This window comes from Arabidopsis lyrata (genome assembly GCF_000004255.2).
Source record: "Arabidopsis lyrata subsp. lyrata unplaced genomic scaffold ARALYscaffold_1, whole genome shotgun sequence".
In the NCBI taxonomy this organism is placed as follows: Eukaryota; Viridiplantae; Streptophyta; class Magnoliopsida; order Brassicales; family Brassicaceae; genus Arabidopsis; species Arabidopsis lyrata.
This window is the reverse complement of record NW_003302555.1, coordinates 4,379,561-4,399,949: the sequence shown is the minus strand read 5'-3', so window position 1 is coordinate 4,399,949 and position 20,389 is coordinate 4,379,561. Positions and strand designations below refer to the sequence as shown.

The 20,389-nt window shown below is 37.3% G+C and overlaps 4 protein-coding genes and 1 non-coding gene across 6 annotated transcripts; 3 read left to right on the top strand and 2 right to left on the bottom strand.

The window, feature by feature from the left end:
* The first annotated feature begins 874 nt into the window (after window positions 1–874).
* On the top strand, window positions 875–4,561 carry LOC9325911 (uncharacterized protein At4g04980). Its single transcript, XM_021012813.1, has 9 exons — window positions 875–981; window positions 1,088–1,402; window positions 1,762–1,857; window positions 1,963–2,086; window positions 2,163–3,291; window positions 3,371–3,536; window positions 3,627–3,791; window positions 3,905–4,057; window positions 4,129–4,561. Exons 1-9 carry the CDS (start codon window positions 952–954, stop codon window positions 4,345–4,347), a joined length of 2,397 nt encoding a protein of 798 aa, XP_020868472.1. The 5' UTR covers window positions 875–951; the 3' UTR covers window positions 4,348–4,561.
* Window positions 4,562–4,998: 437 nt separating this feature from the next.
* On the bottom strand, window positions 4,999–10,356 carry LOC9325910. Of its 2 annotated transcripts, none has more exons than XM_021012812.1 (13): window positions 9,808–10,356; window positions 9,140–9,254; window positions 8,682–9,021; window positions 8,284–8,396; window positions 7,747–7,875; window positions 7,513–7,606; window positions 7,307–7,411; window positions 6,541–7,160; window positions 6,188–6,441; window positions 5,853–6,000; window positions 5,661–5,758; window positions 5,491–5,572; window positions 4,999–5,393 (listed from the first exon to the last, which is right to left on the bottom strand). In XM_021012812.1, exons 1-13 carry the CDS (start codon window positions 10,260–10,262, stop codon window positions 5,310–5,312), a joined length of 2,637 nt encoding a protein of 878 aa, XP_020868471.1. In that variant the 5' UTR covers window positions 10,263–10,356; the 3' UTR covers window positions 4,999–5,309. The 2 variants fall into 2 exon arrangements, with proteins under 2 accessions (XP_020868471.1, XP_002889846.1); XM_002889800.2 differs by having other exon boundaries at window positions 9,155–9,254; window positions 9,808–10,355.
* A 3,368-nt stretch (window positions 10,357–13,724) lies between these two features.
* On the bottom strand, window positions 13,725–15,971 carry LOC9328678 (probable receptor-like protein kinase At1g11050). The gene has a single exon (XM_021013733.1). The coding sequence runs from the start codon at window positions 15,837–15,839 to the stop codon at window positions 13,860–13,862; it is 1,980 nt and encodes a 659-aa protein (XP_020869392.1). The 5' UTR covers window positions 15,840–15,971; the 3' UTR covers window positions 13,725–13,859.
* A 1,941-nt stretch (window positions 15,972–17,912) lies between these two features.
* Window positions 17,913–20,353, top strand: LOC9325909 (chaperone protein DnaJ). Its single transcript, XM_002892569.2, has 3 exons — window positions 17,913–18,295; window positions 18,608–19,335; window positions 19,423–20,353. The coding sequence occupies exons 1-3, from the start codon at window positions 18,158–18,160 to the stop codon at window positions 19,871–19,873; spliced, it is 1,317 nt and encodes a 438-aa protein (XP_002892615.1). The 5' UTR covers window positions 17,913–18,157; the 3' UTR covers window positions 19,874–20,353.
* Window positions 20,190–20,263, top strand: TRNAR-UCG. Its single transcript has one exon. It is a non-coding gene; the product is annotated as a tRNA-Arg (tRNA).
* Window positions 20,354–20,389: the final 36 nt, after the last annotated feature.

The window sequence follows — 20,389 nt, the reverse complement described above, 5'->3', positions numbered from 1 at the left end:
GCAATTTTTATAAATTAAAGGTATTAATTCTAAACGAAATAAAAAATCTATTTGGAATATTCTTGTTTAGAGAAAAAAAAATAGAGGAATATATTGGAGTAAAACTCACATCTATTATAGAGTTCTTCTATTTTAAAGGCAAAAATAAAGAAATACATTGGAGATGATATTAGAGATAATTTTGAACCATTGACCCATCAAATTAATATTTTCATTCACAAATAAAAAAAAAGGTATATTATCTTCTTTTTTTGTCATCTTTTTTTTTTTTATATAACTCATGTGAGCTTTCTAGGCCTAAAGACTAAAATATCAAGAATATTTTACATTGTGAAAGAAAGAAAGTGTTACACTTTGTCTTTTGTTAACACAGTATACTCTGATTTCAAGTCAAACAAAATCGTTAATACTACATACTTTTTTTTTAGCATAGTAGAAAATAAGAAAATTTCTAGAACGTATTTAGCTTAAAGCCTAAAATCTTAGGCCGCACGAACGGAGTGCACGTTTGCTTCTGTCACATGTTTGTTTGTCCGAGTTTATGCTCTTGTTGCCGTTTTAAAAAGTTGAAAAAAAATCCTAACTTTTCAATTTCAAATTAGAAATGAAACTACATAAATTGGAGCTTGACTTTTCTTTTATAGATATCCTCTTTTTACCTATTTTACTATACTCAATTATACTATTTTTAGGATCCTTCTGAAAATTAAATTAAATTTTCCATTTCTGCTTGTAATTTCTTATTTCTGACAAAAACAAATGTTGAAAAAAATCTATCCTTAGATGCCACATGTCGCGATTCGATAAGTGATAAGATTCAATATTATCTGGAGCGTTAGCGTTAAATAACACTCTAAGCTTCACATGTTTTATCTCTTACACTCGATTAAGTCTATGTAATTATTACAACAAGTATATCACAACACTCCATTCTCTTTGTTTTCTCCGCTGATGATGAGTGTGAAAACCTGTAAAGTTGAGGTAAAGCAATTGATCGGTTTCGCTTAAATTGTTTGTTACCGAAACTTGTTTTGATATCTCTAATGGTTTTTCTTATTTATGTTGTTTGTTATGAACTTTGTTACAGCCTTTAAAAGGTCAAACACCACTTACAAGTAGCAAGACCAAACAGGATGCTAAACCTTATTCGGGTTCTTCACCATCATCGATCAAGGCGTCTAGATCTCCATTCGTGAGCCAAAAAACTTCAAGACGTGTTGCTTCGTCGGCTGAAGATATCAAGAATGCTCACAGAGAAGCAACAAAGATCTCCAGTTCGAGCTGCCAATCACGCAAATGGACAGGAAATTTTATTCTCATGGTCGAGCTTCGAAGAATGATTATCACTTTTAGAAGCATCATTGATCTTCCTCCTCTTACCGGTTATCTCTCTATAACCAATGTACGTTAACCTCTTCCCTACGTTTTGTTTTTCCCAGATAATCGTACCTTTGACCTAAACTCACAAAGTACTAATCACCATGAGAATTTCTTTTATTTTTTGAGGTGAAAATGTGAATTTTCCATTAACAAAATGAAAATATGTTAGTTGCATACTGAATAAAGAATGTGAAGAATTTGTAACTAGCTATATCTCATCGTAGCAATTACAAAAAAAAAAGTTATCCCAGTTCATAAGCATCGATCAGATAGGTAAAAATCCTGTGAAAATCGATTCCTTGGTAAAAAACCACCACTTGATTTGTATTAGATATGACTGATAGGTTGCGTTGTTGTTGTTTGTTTTCTGGCTAATGGTAGATGGTGATGCGTACGATGAAAGATCTCCATAAGCTTTGTCCTGAGATCATTGACAGCTCGCAAATCCTCAATATGAGACGTGCAGAAGTTGACAAGGTTTATACAAATCTCATAACTTAAATTGTGTCTAGAGTCTAAGTGAAGTACTTAGGCTCTGACCAAATTGTGATTTTATATTCTGATCAAAACTATTGCAAACAGTTGCTTGACAATTTCTACAACGCTTTGAAATCAATTGGAGATTCATGGATCGATGACCACGAATGGATCATCAAATCCAAGTATAGAAGCAGTAACATAAGGAAGAATCTATCTGATCGACTTGGTAACACATATCAGATTCTAATGATAATTAATATTATACACTCTTGTTACACAATCTCTATAAATTGTTCTTGCAGTGGAAAAGGTGTTAGCTGCTTTAGATGGAATGATTAAGGTGATGAACGAGAGGCTCAATACGACAGAGATCAGCAATGTTGAAATGAAGAAAAAGGTTAGTCCGCGGAGTACTAAAACATCTAGTGGCCGATCAGAATCATTGGCGAAGCAACCGATCACACCAAGAAAGGTGCTGAGTCCACCGAGAAAAGTTGGAGACTTTGCAATCTCTGTGTCAAATCTTCCTAGGAATGTGAGAATGCAAGCGCTCGTAAAGCTGAGTCCTATCGATGTAAAGCGGCTCGCTATCCAAAATTTTAGTCAGAAAGAAGCTCAGAGCAATAACGGTGATGGTAATGATGAGAGTGTTAAAGTGAAGCAGAGTGAAACAGAGAGGATTGAGAAGATGGACAAAGCAAGAGAAGCTATTCTTGAGGAACAAGATAGTGTGAAGAACCAGATTGATGATAAAAATTTCTCAAAAGTTTCAGTGAAATCTGAATATTTTCCAAAATCTTTTACTCCGCCTCCTCCACCTCCAGGGAATGCAGCAATCCTCCTGCAACCACCACTTACAATATCTGCCGGAAAAGGACTGGCTGCTCCACTTCCTCCACCTCCCAGAAGTGCAGCACTACCACCGCCACCGCCACTTCCAATGGCTGTGAGAAAAGGAGTGACTCCACCTATTCCACCTCCAGAGACTGCAGCACTACCTCCACCACCGCAACTTCCAATGGTTGCCGGAAAAGTACAGGCTGCTCCACCTCCACCTCCCAGGAGTGCAGCAGTACTACCACCACCACCACTTCCAATGGCTGCGGGAAAAGGAGTGGCTGCTCCGCCGCTTCCACCTCCAGGGGCTGCAGCACTACTGCAACCTCCAATGGTTGCCGGAAAAGGACCGGCTGCTCCACCACCACCTCCACCTGGCGCAAGAGGAGGCTTGGGAGCCAAGAAAGCAACTAGTAAACTGAAGAGATCAACCCATTTAGGGGCCCTCTTTAGATTCCTCAAGGCAAAATTAGAAGGGAAGAATCCAGAAGTACGATCTCGTGGTGCTGGAGGAGGAAGTAAAGGAGGGATGGGAAGCGCTCCAGCCAGCGGAAAGCAAGGAATGGCTGATGCTCTTGCTGAGATAACAAAGAAGTAAATCACATCTCACTTCACTTATAAACAACAAAATAGTCAAAAACTCATACTTGCTTTATATTTTATGGCTACACAGGTCTCCTTATTTTCAGAAGATAGAAGAGGATGTTCGAATGTATATGAGTTCAATCAATGAGCTTAAGACAGATATTACCAAGTTCAAGAACAAGGACATCACCGAGCTTCAGAAATTTCACCATCGTGTTGAATCAGTTCTTGAGAAACTAGAAGATGAAACACAGGTCAGTGATAACAACATAAGTTATTGATGTCACAAACTTTCTTCATCATGTTCTGATTCTGTGATCACCAAAATGTTTAAACTTGGTTAGGTTCTAGCAAGGTGTGAAGGATTTCCTCATAAGAAACTCGAAGCAATAAGAATGGCTGCTGCATTATACTCAAAGCTGCAGGGTATGATCAAAGAGCTAAAGAACTGGAAGATAGAGTCTCCCGCCAACCAGCTTTTCGACAAGACTGAACGTTACTTTGCAAAGGCAAGTCATAGGAATACTGATTTTTCTAGTTTCTTCGCCTTTCCTTTTTTTGGTTATTTCCTATTCCAGGTAGCTGAACTGATCTGAGGCCAATGATAAAAAAAAAAAAACAGATCAGAAAAGAGATTGAAACTCTAGACCAGATCAAAGCAGAAGAGGAAAAGAAGTTCAAGAGCAATAACATCCATTTCGACTTCAATATCCTTGTTCAGATTAAGGAATTAATGGTTGATATCTCTTCGGGCTGCATGGAACTGGCGTTGAAGGTAAGACTAACAATGTTTTGATCACTGTTTTGAAACCCTTTTTACTGGAGTCTCTTGGTTCAACCTCACAGGAAAAGAGAGAAGCAAAGATTGCATCGCAAACTACTGCAGAATCACGCGAGGCAAAGCCAAGCACAAAGAATAAGACTCCAGGATGGGCTAAAACGCTGTGGAGGGCATTTCATTTTGCATACAGAGTTTACACATTTGCTGGCGGGCACGACGATCGTGCTGATAAGCTTACAAGAGAGTTGGGTGAGGAGATCGAACTGATTCTTGGTAACCAGTGACTCGTGACTTCACTACCCCTCTTACTATGTATCGGCTGAAAATGTCACAAAAGTGTTGAGTCTTTTTAGAAGACATTTATTAAAGAGAATAAGTGATTTAGATAACATGTTGTAATGTAGTTAGTTACCAAAAAGCTTTTGTACTCTGATAAGTCTTCTCACTGAATGACTGAACCTATAGAAAAGAAAATAGCATATTAAAGTTACCAAAACATATCCGAGCTCGAATCCAGCCAATTATACACTTGAGGACGACAGATCTCAGGACTGAACCGAGGTAGGAAAACTGGGAACTTACGTGTGACAATATGGCAAGCTCTGGCCAGAGACGGATGCACAGCTCGAAGGATGGCGACAGTGAGAGAAGTCAAGAGGGAAGGAAACAGAACAAACCAAGAACAAGAGAAAAGATGAGTTTTATCTAAAAAAAAGAGAGAGAGCTAAAAGGAGGCTGAAACGAATTAATAAAGTATTCATAAAATAGATTAATGAATAATATTTTGCCGACTTTTCCTTGCAGCTTTAAGAATTATAGATACACATTTCAAAACTGTAATATGATTAAATATCAAAACGTAATGACGTTTATGTATACACAATCACCTTAAGTCGTTATTTGCAAGATATTAAACGATGATGGAACAGATCTCATAAGAAAAAGTGGTTGAGCAAACTTGTATATATGGGATTAGTCAAGAAAACTACAAAAAGAATGGAGTGTATGAGTAAAACTGTAAAAGACAACTAAACAAAACCTAAGCCGAGACAAACAGTAAAACTCTAAAAGAGAGAACTAACGCACTAATTGTAGCCTTATATCATACATCATCGATGTGATCACCAGAGTTAGTGATCTCACCCCAAAGCATTCCAAGTTCTTTTTTTTTTTTTTTTTTTTTTTTGCAGAAGCTGTACAGAGAAAATGGAGAATGAAGAATTAATTGCCCTTTTCCGATCCCTGTTTACGGTAATTTGCATGATTTAATCACTTCCATCACTGCTTTATGTGTCTCCGGAGGGATCATGTTCAGAGTCATGTGAAAAGCCTGAACAAACAAAGAACACAATTACTTCAAGGGATCTTGAGATTCTCATTCTCCTAGCCTGAAATTGAGTAGTCATAGATGTTAAAGAGGCACATACCACAAATCTTTCCAAAACCGGAACAAGAATTGCCAGATTGCGTTTCGGGAGATAGTCCTTGATGGAGTTGCGTATACTTATACTGCTAGTGGGTCCAGGAACATGTTTAGTTTCTTGAGAAAGTTTAGATGGATCATGAAATATATACTACGACTGAAAACAAAAAGTACCTTTCAGTTGAAAGAAAGGCGAGTAGTAGAGCAGAGTATGCTTCCACAATCATCTTTTCCGCCTCTTTTTCGCCTTCTAAAACAGCTTCCTCATCATCCTGAATACAAAAGAAAACACAGTAGGTTTAATTAATAAAAGCCTTTTCTGTGGATCTCGAAGCTCGAGTAAACAACAGTGGTGCTGCTACTCACTAAGGTGAAAGTAGTTGTCTCTTCTTTGGTCTCTGCTGATCCTTGATTGGTGAGAAAGATTGAACAGAGTAAAGGAATCATTTCCTGTTCACTCTCTTGCAACCCTTCTGGTTTTGTAATAGGAACACTCGCTGAAGCAAGCCGTGATCTACAAAAATATCAGTTAACTGATTAGAAAAGAATTACCACTCCCGCTGTGACTAAGGGTTAAGGACAAAAGAGTGTGACTAGTTTAACTTGTATTGACTCAACCACATGATGGTGTTAATTTTTGACTGCAGTACAGCAAACTCAAAAAGGTTATCAGTAAAAGCTGAGATTTTGTTTTTACCAACCTGTTCACTCCGTCTTTCTCAACCAAATTTACCAGCAAGCCCAAGATGGCAACAAGAAAATCTAACTCCTGATCTGTAAGATGTTTGTCTTTCTTCTGATGGGACGATCCTGTCTTTTCCATCTCACTGAAAAGCGGAGATTTGGTGAAAGATGGAAAGTGTCTGGCAATTAACTCAGCCATGCTTTCCAGCCCTCTACACCCACCAACTTGTCGACATCCGACAGCGTTGTCATTTGTTAAGTTCATCAAAACCTGCAGATATATAATCATGAACTAAATTTGTGCTACTCCAGCTAAGAGAATTTCACCGCAGACCAGTAAACAGGTGTTAAAAGACTGTAAGAAAATTACCTTTACGGCTGTTAGAAGGCAATCAGATAAAAGACAGAGACATTCTTCATCTATGTCATTTGTACAAGAAGATGGTTGGAGCGATGTACTGCAGTCTCTGTTACTTGATTCTTCTTGGGAATTCAACCTATGGTTTGACGATTCTTCTTGGCTTGAGAACAGCTGATACAAACTTTCATCTTTACTTTGTTTGTAGCATCCTTTCTTCTTTTGAGCTCTAGACTTCTTTTGGTTTACGGACACTACTGCCCACTTGGAAGGTTTAGCATCTTCCAAATCAAACGCAAAAGGATCTTCGCTTTCATCGGGGGATGCAAACTCTCCAATTCTTTTACAGATTGGTTCTCCAGCTTGACTAGTCCTTGAAGTACTTCTGGCAATGCCATTACCCAATGACGCTAATCTCCCTGCAAATGAACCAGAGATGGTGGAACCGACTCTTGTTTTTGACGTAGTAGGCTCATTCCCCGACACACTTGATTGAGAACCCGACATTGATGTTGGCGAGAAATCTAAATGGATTATTGATTGACTTCTTTGGGATACACTCCCATTCCTCGTGGAGATAGAGCCAAAGGTCGAGCATGTATCTGAACTGATTGTCACAACCTCATTGGTAACTGCAAAAGATAGAAGTGGCTTAGCATAGAATCATACAGAGACCAAAGGGGGAATACAGAGAGAGAGAGGAGACGGAGACCAAAGGGGGAGTACAGAGAGAGAGTGAGAGGAGACGGACTCATTTGTGGCTAGAAGAATAAATTACCTTTCCGATCTGCTTCCAAAATAGAATCACGATTACCACCATTTGAATAGTGAGAATTCACATTGTTCGTGTTAGGACTTGGAAAACCTCCACGAAGGTAAAGACCTAGCCATCAATCCAACCAGTAATCAGGATAAGAGATAATACAACGAGCGGAAGTCATCATGTGTAACAATTCAGAACAAGACATGGTATCAATTGCGAACCTGAAAGCATCTTGATGACACTTATCGTGAGCTCTGTGAAAGACATTCGGGAATCATGAGAACCCAAACATTTCTTAAATCCGAGCAAATGATTCTGAAAAACAAAATTAGCGTTACAGATATATTATATCCGGCACTGAGTTATATATACTGCAACTTGATAACACAGCTGATTAACGTCTAAATCTCCAGAATATGGTCATGAATCTAGAAACCAATATAAATAAAAGATACCTGGTTTTCTGTGCTGAGGAATGTAGCATTCTCCATGAGTTTCAGACACTTCAGAAGCAACATTAAACTCTGTTTATGCAGATTATCTTTCTTTTCCTGGACGGAAAGTGCATCGTATTCCACCCAACGCTGCATATATAGAATCTGTATTAGATTCTCTCAAAAAATATAACATAGTGCAATTGCACACCGCCAGCAATTAAGACAATTAAATGCACAAAGAAGAGTACACATGGGACGGTATTCTGGCAATAATCTATATAGTTTATCAATAGAAGTGCCTTCACATTTAACAAAGTCATCCACCACTGCAAAGACGGTCAACAAGAAATCTCTCTTTCAATATACAAAGAAAGCACCTTCATTTAACCCACGTTTCAGCAGTAAAATGGATAGAAAAAAGAATAGACCCTGAAAATACCTAAGCAATCACAAAAGTAGCAATCTAAGATGCTTTCTACAAGTTATTAACGTCCTAGGCAATCATAAACTACAAGATATTAGTGCAAATGAAAAAAAAAACATACAGGTTCACACCTGCATAACAGCGTGACAATCCATAACAACCTCAAGGACTGCATCAAGTCCTCCTAGTTCTCGCAGTTTCTCCTTGAAATTCCCTCCAGTCTTCTTCACAGAACCAGAAGTATCTGGATGGGAGGAAATGACATAAATTATTGACAATAATCAAAGATCATAATATTATCGGCTTATTCTATGCCCATATTATAACCTAGAGAAGCAAAACAAAAGATCAGAGAACCTAATATTATTACCTTATTCTATGCTTAAATGAACCTAGAGAAGCAAAATAAATACTGGAGAGAACAGAAACTTTTCATCATCTATAACCAAAATCTAATTGATTCTGAGATGATCTCTGAAATAGTTAGCTAGTCATTACTTCCAACAGAAGAGGCAAGAAGTTCAAATACCATCAAAAGAAATTTTGGATAAGCACGCCCTCTCCATGGCCAACAAAGCTACCCATTTCGTACTTAGCTCAGGCCTCGTTGTTTCAGTTTTATAGCTATCATTCAATTTCATTTCTTTGCAATTAACAAGAAGTTCCTGAACTCTTGAAAGTATATCACTGGAGCTTGGATCATTCATTTTCACTGGATCCCGTGCTGCATCAACATCCTTAAGTAATGATAAGAGCTTAAATCCTATATTGCGTGGCTTCCCTTCGGTGCTAGTGACAATCACAGGTTTCAACAGCTTTATCAGAAACTTGATGCACTTGGGTGACTCCATAAAGTGCTCGTCTTGACCCTGGAGTCATGAAAATGTATTGGTAAAGTTATATACGGAAAATGTAAAATGGGGAATAAGAAACAAAAAAACGTCAACGAATTAAAAGATTAAACATCAAAAACATATATAACAGCACCTGCAAGTCACTTACATCAGCAGTTAGCACAAAGAAAAGGGTGGCTGCGGCAAGATTGCTTGGTATGTCATCAAGGCTAATAGCCAAAATCGCATCAATTATGGATTGGGAAATCCTGAAACAATAAGTTCCCACAAAATTAGGTAACTTTTCCTGAGAGTTCATGATACTCAGCATCCATCTAGGACTTCTTATCGACTCAACCAAAGAATCAATTAATGGGACAAACACAAAATCTCCAGTCCTTGGGAGAGAATTAGACATATTCCTAAAACCTTACCTCACATGCATCATGATACCAACCCTATTCAGTAATATACCATTCCAATCCACGACAAACCAGAAATACTCAACGTTCTCTAAACTTTCATGCCCTAATCCTCTTCAGAATATCACAAATACCAAATCCATTACAAATCTGATTTACAAGAGCCCAGAATACAGAGAAGAGAAAACGAAACCAATGATTTTGTCGGCATCGGGGAATTTGTATAAAATCGTGCCCTAATCCAGAAGACCGGAAAATAACGAAAACCCAGAACTCAAACAAATCTTTTTCACAAAACCCACAAACCAATTAGGAAAATTTCTCATGAATTGAACAAAACTAAACCCAAACAAGAAGGGGGAAATCGAAAAATCTATGAAAAAAGGGTAAAGCTTCTTACCCTTGAGCCCTCAAGGAGCGACGCTGGTGTTGAGATGCGCAAATCGACAATAGAGAGGACAAGCTTGCTCTTCTGATCCTGAGCTGTTGTCCTTTCCGCAAGCCATCAAGCGCAAAGTTAACCTCATCCTCATGCTCCATCAGCTCACCAAACTCCTGAGCCTCAAGCAAAGTGGAAGTAAAAGCAGCAGCCTCAGCACCGTTCCTGACTCTTTTCGCCCTCCGTACAACGCCTCCGTTCTGTGGATAATCCTCTCTGAAATCTGACCTGGAAGAAGAATGCCAGAGAGAGGAAGACTCTTGACTGGAGAAAGGAAGGAGAGAGTAATCAATGGGCTCGATGTCCGGCGACGAAGAGGAAGAGAGATATTCAGTCTGAGAAACGGAGTCGTTAAGAGAGTCGGATAGGGTCCTCGGAATCCCCGGCTTACGGCGGCCGTAGGTTCGTTCCATCATCGCCGAGAGGAGTCGTTGAATTTGCAATTTTTGGGGCAAAGATTTTTAGGTGAGAAAATCGAAACAAGGGTATTTCGGGAATACCGACAAATATATAAAAGTGCTCGTAAGATCTGTGTAGCTGAAGAAGAGACCAGCAAACGCGATTGGCCGTTAGTTTTATTATTTATACAATTATCATTAAATTTTGTTGTTACCACAGTAAGTCAGTAACCACACTGTTAAGAAATTAACTAACTTTAGTATGAAAAAAACACACACACATTTTCAGTCTGATTTTTGAGGATTAGGGGGTTTTAAGTTGTGTTAGAATTACAATTATTTTTTTTTGTTATTGATTTTTATTTTATTTTTTTTGCGTATTAGCAATGCTGGAAAATTTAAAATTTATGCTAGTTTGAGCAATTTATATTCAACATATATTGATAACTGATTCAGGAAATTCTTTAAAATATATAATTTAACAATAGAAAATAAATAGTAAAACATGTATTTGATTTTTTTTCTATTGAAAATGCTTGACAAATCAAATACATATTTGTGGAATCCCCTTTGTCTATTGGTTGACCAAGGGTTGATTAATGCTTCTACACTAAGAGGTCTAGGGTTCGAGTTCCAGGTATTGCGATTTATTAACAAATTTGCAGATTAATGGAGGCAAGTGTGCAAGAGATCTCCAGCGATGTACAATTATAGTTGTTCGCCAGGATTCTACGAAGAGAAGAAAGTGTCGCTAGGTCGTAGATCATTGAAGGTATTCATCAAGATTACGAAGAAGGAAGTGTAGTCTGTCGTGGATCTAGTAAGAGTCGGAAGGAATTGTCAGTTGTACCATATATATTGACTACCATCTATATATACATTTTTGGATCACAACTAGCAAATAAATCCTGAAGTTGACAAATATTTACAATGACATGCCACTAGCATTAATTATTTAGATTTGTTTTATTTAAGTAAAGATTTTTAATTGAAATTCATTTCTCATATATTTAGCAAAAGTCTCTACAAAATCTTTCCTTATCTATTTAAGTAAAGATTCTGAAATCAAATATGTTCTCAATAATTTACCAAAAATCTCTACACAATCTTTTTAAAAATCTCGACTTAGTTAATTTCTGATTTTTATCTGCAAAAAAAAAATTAATTGTAACAGTTCTCAGAATTTGCAATAAATAATAAATCCAGATGACAAAAAAAAAAAAGTGATGTAAAAATCGGGAATGTTGATACTACAATTTCTTCTACTTCTTTTTTTCATATAATGAAAATTATTTTTTAGGGATATACCCGAATGTACCCGAATACAAATATACACCTAAAAATATTAGTTATTTTTATTTTTATAATACCCGAAATACCTAAAATTATAATCATAAAACCGAATATATTAGGTATTTTAGATATTTTTGGTTATATTTGGGTAAAGAGTAACCAATGTATTTTCGAGAAATCGGGTATTTCGGTTAGATTTGGGTATATATGAGTTAAAAACCCAAACCCGACCCGAACCCGAAAACATTCCGGGTATTTTTGGTTATTTTCGGGTATTTTGCTTTTTTATTAAAATACCCGAACCGACCCGAACCCGAACCGAACCCGAACCAAATTTTTAGAATACCCGAATGGGTCTTGACCCCCTACCCGAATAGACCCGATACCCAAAAAAAAGAACCGAACCCGAATGGGTACCCGAATGCCCAGGCCTAGATATTTTCTTAAAACCTCTAAACAAAACAAAGGGTTTCAAAAGATAGTTTCTCTTTTGGCGGGTGGATCCGCAAACCCGCAACTCTCTACGGGATTAGCCGCATGAACCTGCAACCCGTAGTGGATAAAAATATTATTCAAAAAAAATAACAAATGATGTTTAATTTTACGGGACGAGGTTATATGGTGCAACGGGTTTAGATCAATATTAATATTAAACAATATACTATGGATGAAATCCTAGAATTAAAAATCAAAATTTAATTATAAAATCAGAAACACTAAACAAAATAAACAATATTAACAAAACAAATACAACTTAAAATTTTGCAAAATAATTTTTTAGTTATAAAAAAATTGACCCGCGGTGTACCGCGGGGTAAAATCTAGATTTGGAAGTTTAAGGAGAAATTTTTTTTAAAAAAAATAATAGCTCCGCGGTGTACCGCAAGAAAAATCTTTCTCCTAAACTGAGGCAAGAAGAAGAAGAAAGCCAAATGTCGTTTAAGTGTATATATAGATATACCATTTAAACCTAAAACACAATTAATATACTCAAAATTATTAATATAGATATATGGATGGTATATTTATAAAATAGGTCGAAATATTTTATTATACTCTCTATTAATAAACAAAACTAATTATATTTAGATTTTTTTTAAAAAATTATAGCCCCGCGGTTTACCGCGGGTTCAAATCTAGTATACAGTATATTTTACTATTTATTTCAAATTATAAGGAAGATAATCTACCAGTAGATTATTTCCCCTTCTTATCTAAATTGATATCATCATTTGAAGAAAAAAACAATAAATTGGCATGATTGTGTTTTCTCCCTGTAAATACATTCACCTCTATATACGTTGCATCAAGATTTTTTTAAAAAAGTTCATCAAAAACAAAATATAAAGACTAACAAAATGGAAACAAAAATGCTTAAGTTGGTCTTCTTCGCCTCTCTGTTTATCACTGCAACGCGTAAGTTCTTTTTTTTTTTTTTTGTGGTAATTTGCATGCGATATATTTTTCTTCTGGTTCTTTCACTTTCAGTCTCGTAAAATTAGAGAAACTAGATTGTATAATTATTTATATTTACAAGATAATTCTGGCCTTTTTTCCCAACGATTTCTTCATAAACAGTTTATTCGGTGTAATAAGTTTTGCGAAATTATTCTTTATCAAAAAAAGTTTTGCGAAATTATAGATATAAAAAAAGAAGTAAGTTTTGCAAAGGACTAATTTTCGATGGTATAGATTTTTAATTCTTACTGTAAACCATAGATATATCAAAAATAATATAATTTTTTCTTAAAGAGTTATATAATACAAACCTCTGTCTGAAAAAACTTGCATAATTCATTGTATTTTTTTTGTTAATTTTTTTGATTTAAGTTCTTTTCTTTCTAAGAGGTGGCCAAGGCCAAGCTACTTTCATAACCACCAGGATCAGATTCCGATGTTGGTGAGGCAAGTTGATATACATATAAATTTTGCAACGGAGAAGAAAAAAACACAAATTATGATGGTTGCAGAATTTTACATGGTGGCTGAGGCTAGGGGACCAATAGTGTCAAGACGGTGCCTCACTGTGAACCACTGCGGATTGTGGTGCTACGACTGCACCAAATGTGAGTGCCTTAGTAACTTTTGTCTTTTGCACTTGTACCGGCAGGGCTCCACCAGCCACCGTCCTCGTCACCGGAAACCCCACATCTCAGCCTTCTCCTCTAATTTGATTTTAGAATAGAATTCTAAAAGGAACTATATGTTTTCTTATGAGATATACTACAATATTTTGAAATAGGTTTACATGATGTGATCAAAAGACGTTGCTTTCAAATATTTACAAAATAAAATCTAAACTCCAAACATGAGCCTAGTTTTTCATCGGAGCATATCTCCGGAATGTATTTGTAGTCCGCTAAGCGTAGGCGATATTGTGAATCCGTTTCCGTCCATGCGGTATGAAGGATGCGCAAGCGGGACTGGTCGATCCGGAATAGGAGGGACTTCAATGTCTCCTTCAAGCATTTTCAATGCATCTGATATTGTTGGCCTTAGAGCAACCAATACATGAGCGCACAAAATCCCAACTTGCAAGAATCTCTCCATTATCCCTTTCGGATTCGACATCCCTGAGCCTTCCTCTCTCAACAAAGACTGGTCAAGAGCTTCCTCTGTTTTCCCTGCTTTTACCAACGACCAAGCCCAATCTGTGATCAGAAAAGTGTTTGGTGATCCGGAAGTAGACAGATCAAGAGCTTTCCTTCCACACATTATCTCCAATATAACAACCCCGAAGCTATAAACATCGCTTTTCTCGGTTAATTGACCATAGAGCGCATACTCTGGAGCCAAATAACCGTGTGTACCCGCAACTCTGGTAGTGAGATGAGACTCTCCTTCTCTACTCTGTTTAGCTAAACCAAAATCCGCAACCCTCGCTCTCATATCGACATCTAACAATATGTTCGTACCTTTGATATCCCGGTGGTAAATCGCGGGTTTCACACCGTAATGCAGATAAGCCAACCCTTTGGCCACATCCAAAATGATGCTCTTTCTCTGAGGCCAGCTCAATGGCATCTTCGAAGTCTCACCCCGAGGAAACAGGTGATCATCGAGATTTCCATTCGACATGTAATCATAAACAAGATATCTCTGACTCTCACTATCATCATCCACCATACTACAACCTCTAAGCGGAACAAGATTCCTATGTTTCAAATTGCTAATGATCTCAACCTCATTACGAAACTCTGCATCCCCTTGAAACTCAGACTCTATCACCTTCTTAACCGCGATAACCGATCCATCTGGTAAAACCCCTTTGTAAACAAAACCAAACCCGCCTCGACCGATGAAATTCTTCTGCGAGAAATTATTCGTAGCCTTCTCTAGTTCCTCAATTTTGAACCAGATTGAGCCAGTGTTTGGTCTCCATTTCGGTCTAGACTCTTGATCTTCCCAACCAACTTCTCCTCCTTTAACAGCTTTACCAAACCGGAAATACAAACAAATCAAACCAGCAATAACCAGAGCCCCGAAAACAGCTCCGGTTATCCCTAAAACCAGAGCCACCGTGTGTCTTTTCTTCTTTGAGCTCAATGGAGATCTCAAACTCAACGAAAAGAGACAAGACAAAGCATCATCACTCTCAGGTCCTTTCTTGTTAACAATACCAGCAGCGTAAAGAACAGCGAAATGGTAACAATAAACACCGTGAGAGCTATTACCGTCCAAAGTGATCAGCTGTTTCTGAACCCTAAACCCAGCCGCCACGCAAGCGTCGCATCGCGTGAGATCGGTGAGACCACTGCTACAAGCAGAATCAAGCGCCGTCGAGGGACCAAGACGAGAGACCCAATCTTGAGTCGTTTGGATTCCAGCACAGGTTTCGTTATTGATGACGAATTGATTCGGATCGAAACAGAGGGAAGTGAGATTCGAAGATAGAGAGAGTGAATTAAGCTTCGTTTGGAGGTTGTTGAGACAAGAGATTGAAGTAGCGAGATTTGGGAGACGGAAGTTGGAAGTTTGTTTGAGACGATGAGCTAGAGGGATTCCGATTAGAGTTAAGACAGATTGGCAACAACTGTTCTTGCTATCAGCTGATTTGTCGTAGCTTCGACAGTCTGTTGTGTTCCATGGGATTGTTAGGACATGAGAGAAATCTAAAGGACAAGTTGGTGATGGTGATTGAGCAACGCAGGCTGTGAGATACAAGGAGAAGAGGAGTGAAAGAAGAAGAAAGAGAATCGGTTTCGGCATGGTTGTGTTGGATTTTGGTGAAATCGGAGATATGGGTTTGGAGAATTTGAGGTTTTTGGTGGTGGAAAGTGAGTGATTGATTTTGGCGGCCATGAGAGTTGAGGAAGATGGGAACAAAAAGTTGGATTCTTTTGGTCAAAGAGGCTGCTTTGATCTGTTGACTTTGGAAGGAACATGGAAACTCAGAGCTTGTCCCCACCTGCAACTGCCAACACTGGCGATGAAACAATTTTCTTAGTGTCCACGTTTCATGTTAATTTTAATGTGGGAAAATAATACTAAGATCAATAAAAATTTGAATTACTTTTAAATGTAGATTTGCATATTTGACATTGGGAAAAATGTCATTAAAATCCCCAACTTATTCAAAACGTTGATTTAAATCCTCAACTCACGACGAAACGAAATAAATATCAAACTTATGTTTACTTTCCAAATAAATATTAAACTTATGTTGACTTTCCAAATAAACACCAAACTTTCATTGACTTGGCCATATTAGGCATGACGTTAAGTGAGTTAACAGACAATGTTAACATGATTAATTTTCTGTTAACAGACCCTCTAATTAAAAATGACAGTATTGTTGAACTATAATCAAATCTCATCTAAGTCATATAACCTAAAGCCGTATTCATATAAGTTAGTTATTTACGTAAGAGTCATGAATGTACGTACGTATAGTTGTGTCTGTTCGTAAAGTTGTGTCTTTTCGATTAACACATGTACGTACACGTTGTTTCGTGTTGTATAAGTAGATCGAGTCAAACTCAATAACATCATTGTGTGTAATACATTTTATCTTATCAATAAGAACAAGTTTCTTCATACTCTATTAAAACAGAGTTCGTTTGTTGATCAAAACACTAACAAGTATTCCTTCTAAACATAAAACGACGTTGTTTTGTCGTAACTGTTCAATAAAATCCCGAGTTTCAAATCATACTCTATTTAGAGTTAGGGATAATGCTCGATTTGGGGATCTAAGATTGACTTTAGGGATTTAATTCAATCGTTACGACATAACGACGTCGTTTTGTTGTTATATGAAACAATGCCGTTATCAATTTACATATATGTTAACAGAAAATTACCTCCGTTAACGAGATCTATTAACCCACTTAACGTCGTACCTAATATGGCCAGGTCAACGGAAGTTTGATATTTATTTGGAAAGTCAACATAAGTTTGATATTTATTTGGAAAGTCAACATAAGTTTGATATTTATTTCGTTTTGTCATGAGTTGAGGATTTATTAACCCACTTAACGTCGAACCTAATATGGTCAGGTCAACAGAAGTTTGATATTTATTTGGAAAGTCAATGAAATTTTGGTGTTTATTTGGAAAGTCAACATAAGTTTAATATTTATTTGGAAAGTCAACATAAGTTTGATATTTATTTCGTTTCGTCATGAGTTGAGAATTTAAATCAACGTTTTGAATAAGTTGGGGATTTTAACGACATTTTTCCCATTTGACATTCAGATTTGCGTCTACTGTTAAGCAAAATTAAATCAAAAATCAAAACGATAAGACAAGAGAAAACTCAAAAAAGGTCAAGTAGAGAGATATTTTTTTGTGCAACCTAGAGATATCATTTAAAACAGTCGACTAAATATCAAATTAGACAGGCTCTTACGTGGAGAGTTATTGCGCTTAGGGGAATGGGGATCCACTATTGCAGATAAAATTAATAATATAGGCAAACATACCAAAGATTGTAACCGAAACAGCTGATCATTCAATATTCTCGTGTACTGCTGCTAAATGTATATTTTGGATGTATATCCATAATCTTTTGATTATTGATACTCCTTCTGTTTCACAAAGAGTATCATTTTAGAGTTTTGCACACAGATTAAGAAAATATTAAATTTTTTGTTTTTTCTAAACAAAAACATCATTAACTATATACCTAAACATAATCTGCCCAATAGTAAAACAATCTGCAGAATACTAATAGTCATAAAACATAAAAAATCATTAAATTTTGCATTGGAAACCTAAAACGACACTCTTTGTAAAACAAAAATAAAACCTTAAAACGACACTCTTTATGAAACAGAGAGAGTATAGTATTAGTGGTTAAACAAATGCTTTCAATCTTTCCCCCAAACAAAAGAAATATACACATGCTTTCAATCGGAAAATATAGATGGTGAGTTTAATACACTGGTATTGAATTTGGACATCCTCTCTCAATTTATTGTTTGAAAAACCTATAAATTTTCTAAAAATTATTTTTAATTTTTAAAAGAAACAGAATTTTCCTAATAAAAGATCCCAAACAACTCGGCTCTTCGTCTGTCTGATAATCCAATTCCTAGACACACGACAAGTTTCCTCATCTTTTCTCTGTTTTCTCTTTCCGCCAATTTCCCCATCACCATCTTCTTGTTCTTGATGCAATGGGGACTCCTCGTTCGCCGGCGACAGATTTCTTCGGAATTTCCAAGACAGCATGCAAAGCCTACAAGTCCCTCGTCACCAAATTGCACCCTCTTTCTTCTCATCGCAAATCCGAATCCCATTCCGACGCCGATTCCGTACGTTCTCATCTTTCTCTAAGAACGCGATTCTCTGATCATCATTTTTATTTTCGTTTTCATATATGAGTAATGATTTTTTTTTTTATTGAATGGTGAAAATTGTTCGCTACATTGATCAAACGGTGAAATATGTGATTTTTCTCGTTAAGGAGACTTTTTTTTTTCCTCTTGGATGATTGTTTGTGAAAAAACCTCTGTTCGAAACTCTGTTTCGTAAAATAAAAATCCCAAATTTGGGTTTCCGTTTTCAATCATCCAAAGATCGTGAGAACAGAATGAATTAAAACGTTTGTTTATAAAAATTTACAGGCAATTCACCGGAGGTATCTAGAGGAGAAATTTGCGGAGGAGGATGATCTCATTGCTGCTCGGAGAGGTCTCCGGCTACAGAGCATGGACGATAGCACCGTCTTCAAACGTCGATCTTCTCTGTTATCAAACTCAAGTAGCCGCCGCAGCCACACGCCGCAAGCTAGACCAACCTACCTCTCTTCCTCCGCTTCTTCCAATCGCCGTTCTGCTTTCTCAAGAAGCGCAAGCCGTAGAGACGAAGGCAGCAGCCACGGCGGAGTGAGAAGCCACGGTTTGAAATCACGTCCGGTATCGAACAACGCAAGTCCGATGACGTCGCCTTTCACGAGTCCGAGAGGGAAAGATCAAACCTTAGGTGATTTATTTGGCTCTGTACAGAAACTTTCGTCTCCTCCAAGCAATAGTCCGATTAACGGCGTGAAACAGTCTTCTCCTTCGTCGATTTCTAAGAGCGCTAGCAAGAGAGATAAAGATGAGAGATGCTCTGCGAGCTCGGCGACGTCGACGTCTCTGCCGTTTTCTAAGAGTAAGAGCACTAGGGATCCGGCTGGATCAATTGCGAAGAGTATAAGCCGGAGGAGCACAACGCCGATAGTGTTTTCGCAGTCTACACCGCCGAAAAAACCGCCAGCTGTGGAGAAAAAGCTTGAGTGTACGTTGGAAGAACTCTGCCATGGTGGAGTGAAGAACATCAAGATCAAAAGAGACATCATTACCGATGAAGGGTTTGTTTCTTGGCTCCTTATCTCATTTTATCTGCATGTTCTCTTATCCTACTCAATGAATAATTCGTTATGTTCTGTTTTGAGCAGATTGATTAAGCAACAAGAAGAAATGTTAAGAGTGAACATTAAACCGGGATGGAAAAAAGGGACAAAGATCACATTCGAAGGAGTAGGGAACGAAAAACCGGGATATCTACCTGAAGATATCACATTCGTGGTTGAAGAAAAGAGACACCCTTTGTTTAAAAGACGCGGAGATGACTTAGAGATTGCGGTCGAGATTCCTCTTGTAAAGGCTTTAACAGGATGTAAACTCTCGGTGCCACTATTGAGCGGCGAGTCAATGTCGATAACCGTAGGAGATGTGATCTTCCACGGATTTGAGAAGGCGATAAAAGGTCAAGGTATGCCAAATGCTAAAGAAGAAGGTAAGCGAGGAGATTTGAAAATAACGTTTCTAGTGAATTTCCCGGAAAAGTTGAGTGAAGAACAACGATCAATGGCCTATGAGGTTTTGAAAGATTGTTCTTGGGCATAAAGGTTTATAGTATACATATGGGTTTCTTCATGCCTTTCACTTATTTTTCTTTGTAAATAATAAGTTGTAATTCGTTGACACTTAGGCTTCTTGTTATATATTTTCTATATAACATTTTGTTTTCTTAGATTGAGCTGTTTTTATATGATTCTTGCTGTGAATGATACAATTGTCTTCTTCTGAATTGTCATTGTTGTGGTCAAGGCTAAGGCATAATTGATTGTTTGGCATTTCTTAATGGCTGACTTCCACAAGGTTTTGTCAAACAACAAATGTATAGCCAATATATATTATACCTTGTAATGCAATATTAAATGACCGCATAGCGCAGTGGATTAGCGCGTCTGACTTCGGATCAGAAGGTCGTGGGTTCGACTCCCACTGTGGTCGCTTTTTGGTATTTTGAGATTTTTGTTTTTTTTTGAGTTCTCCAGGAAATTCACGATTTGATCTTTCACTTACCCAGTTACAAGAGGCTCTCCATTATCATCTCATTGCTTCAGAAACTGTAACTCA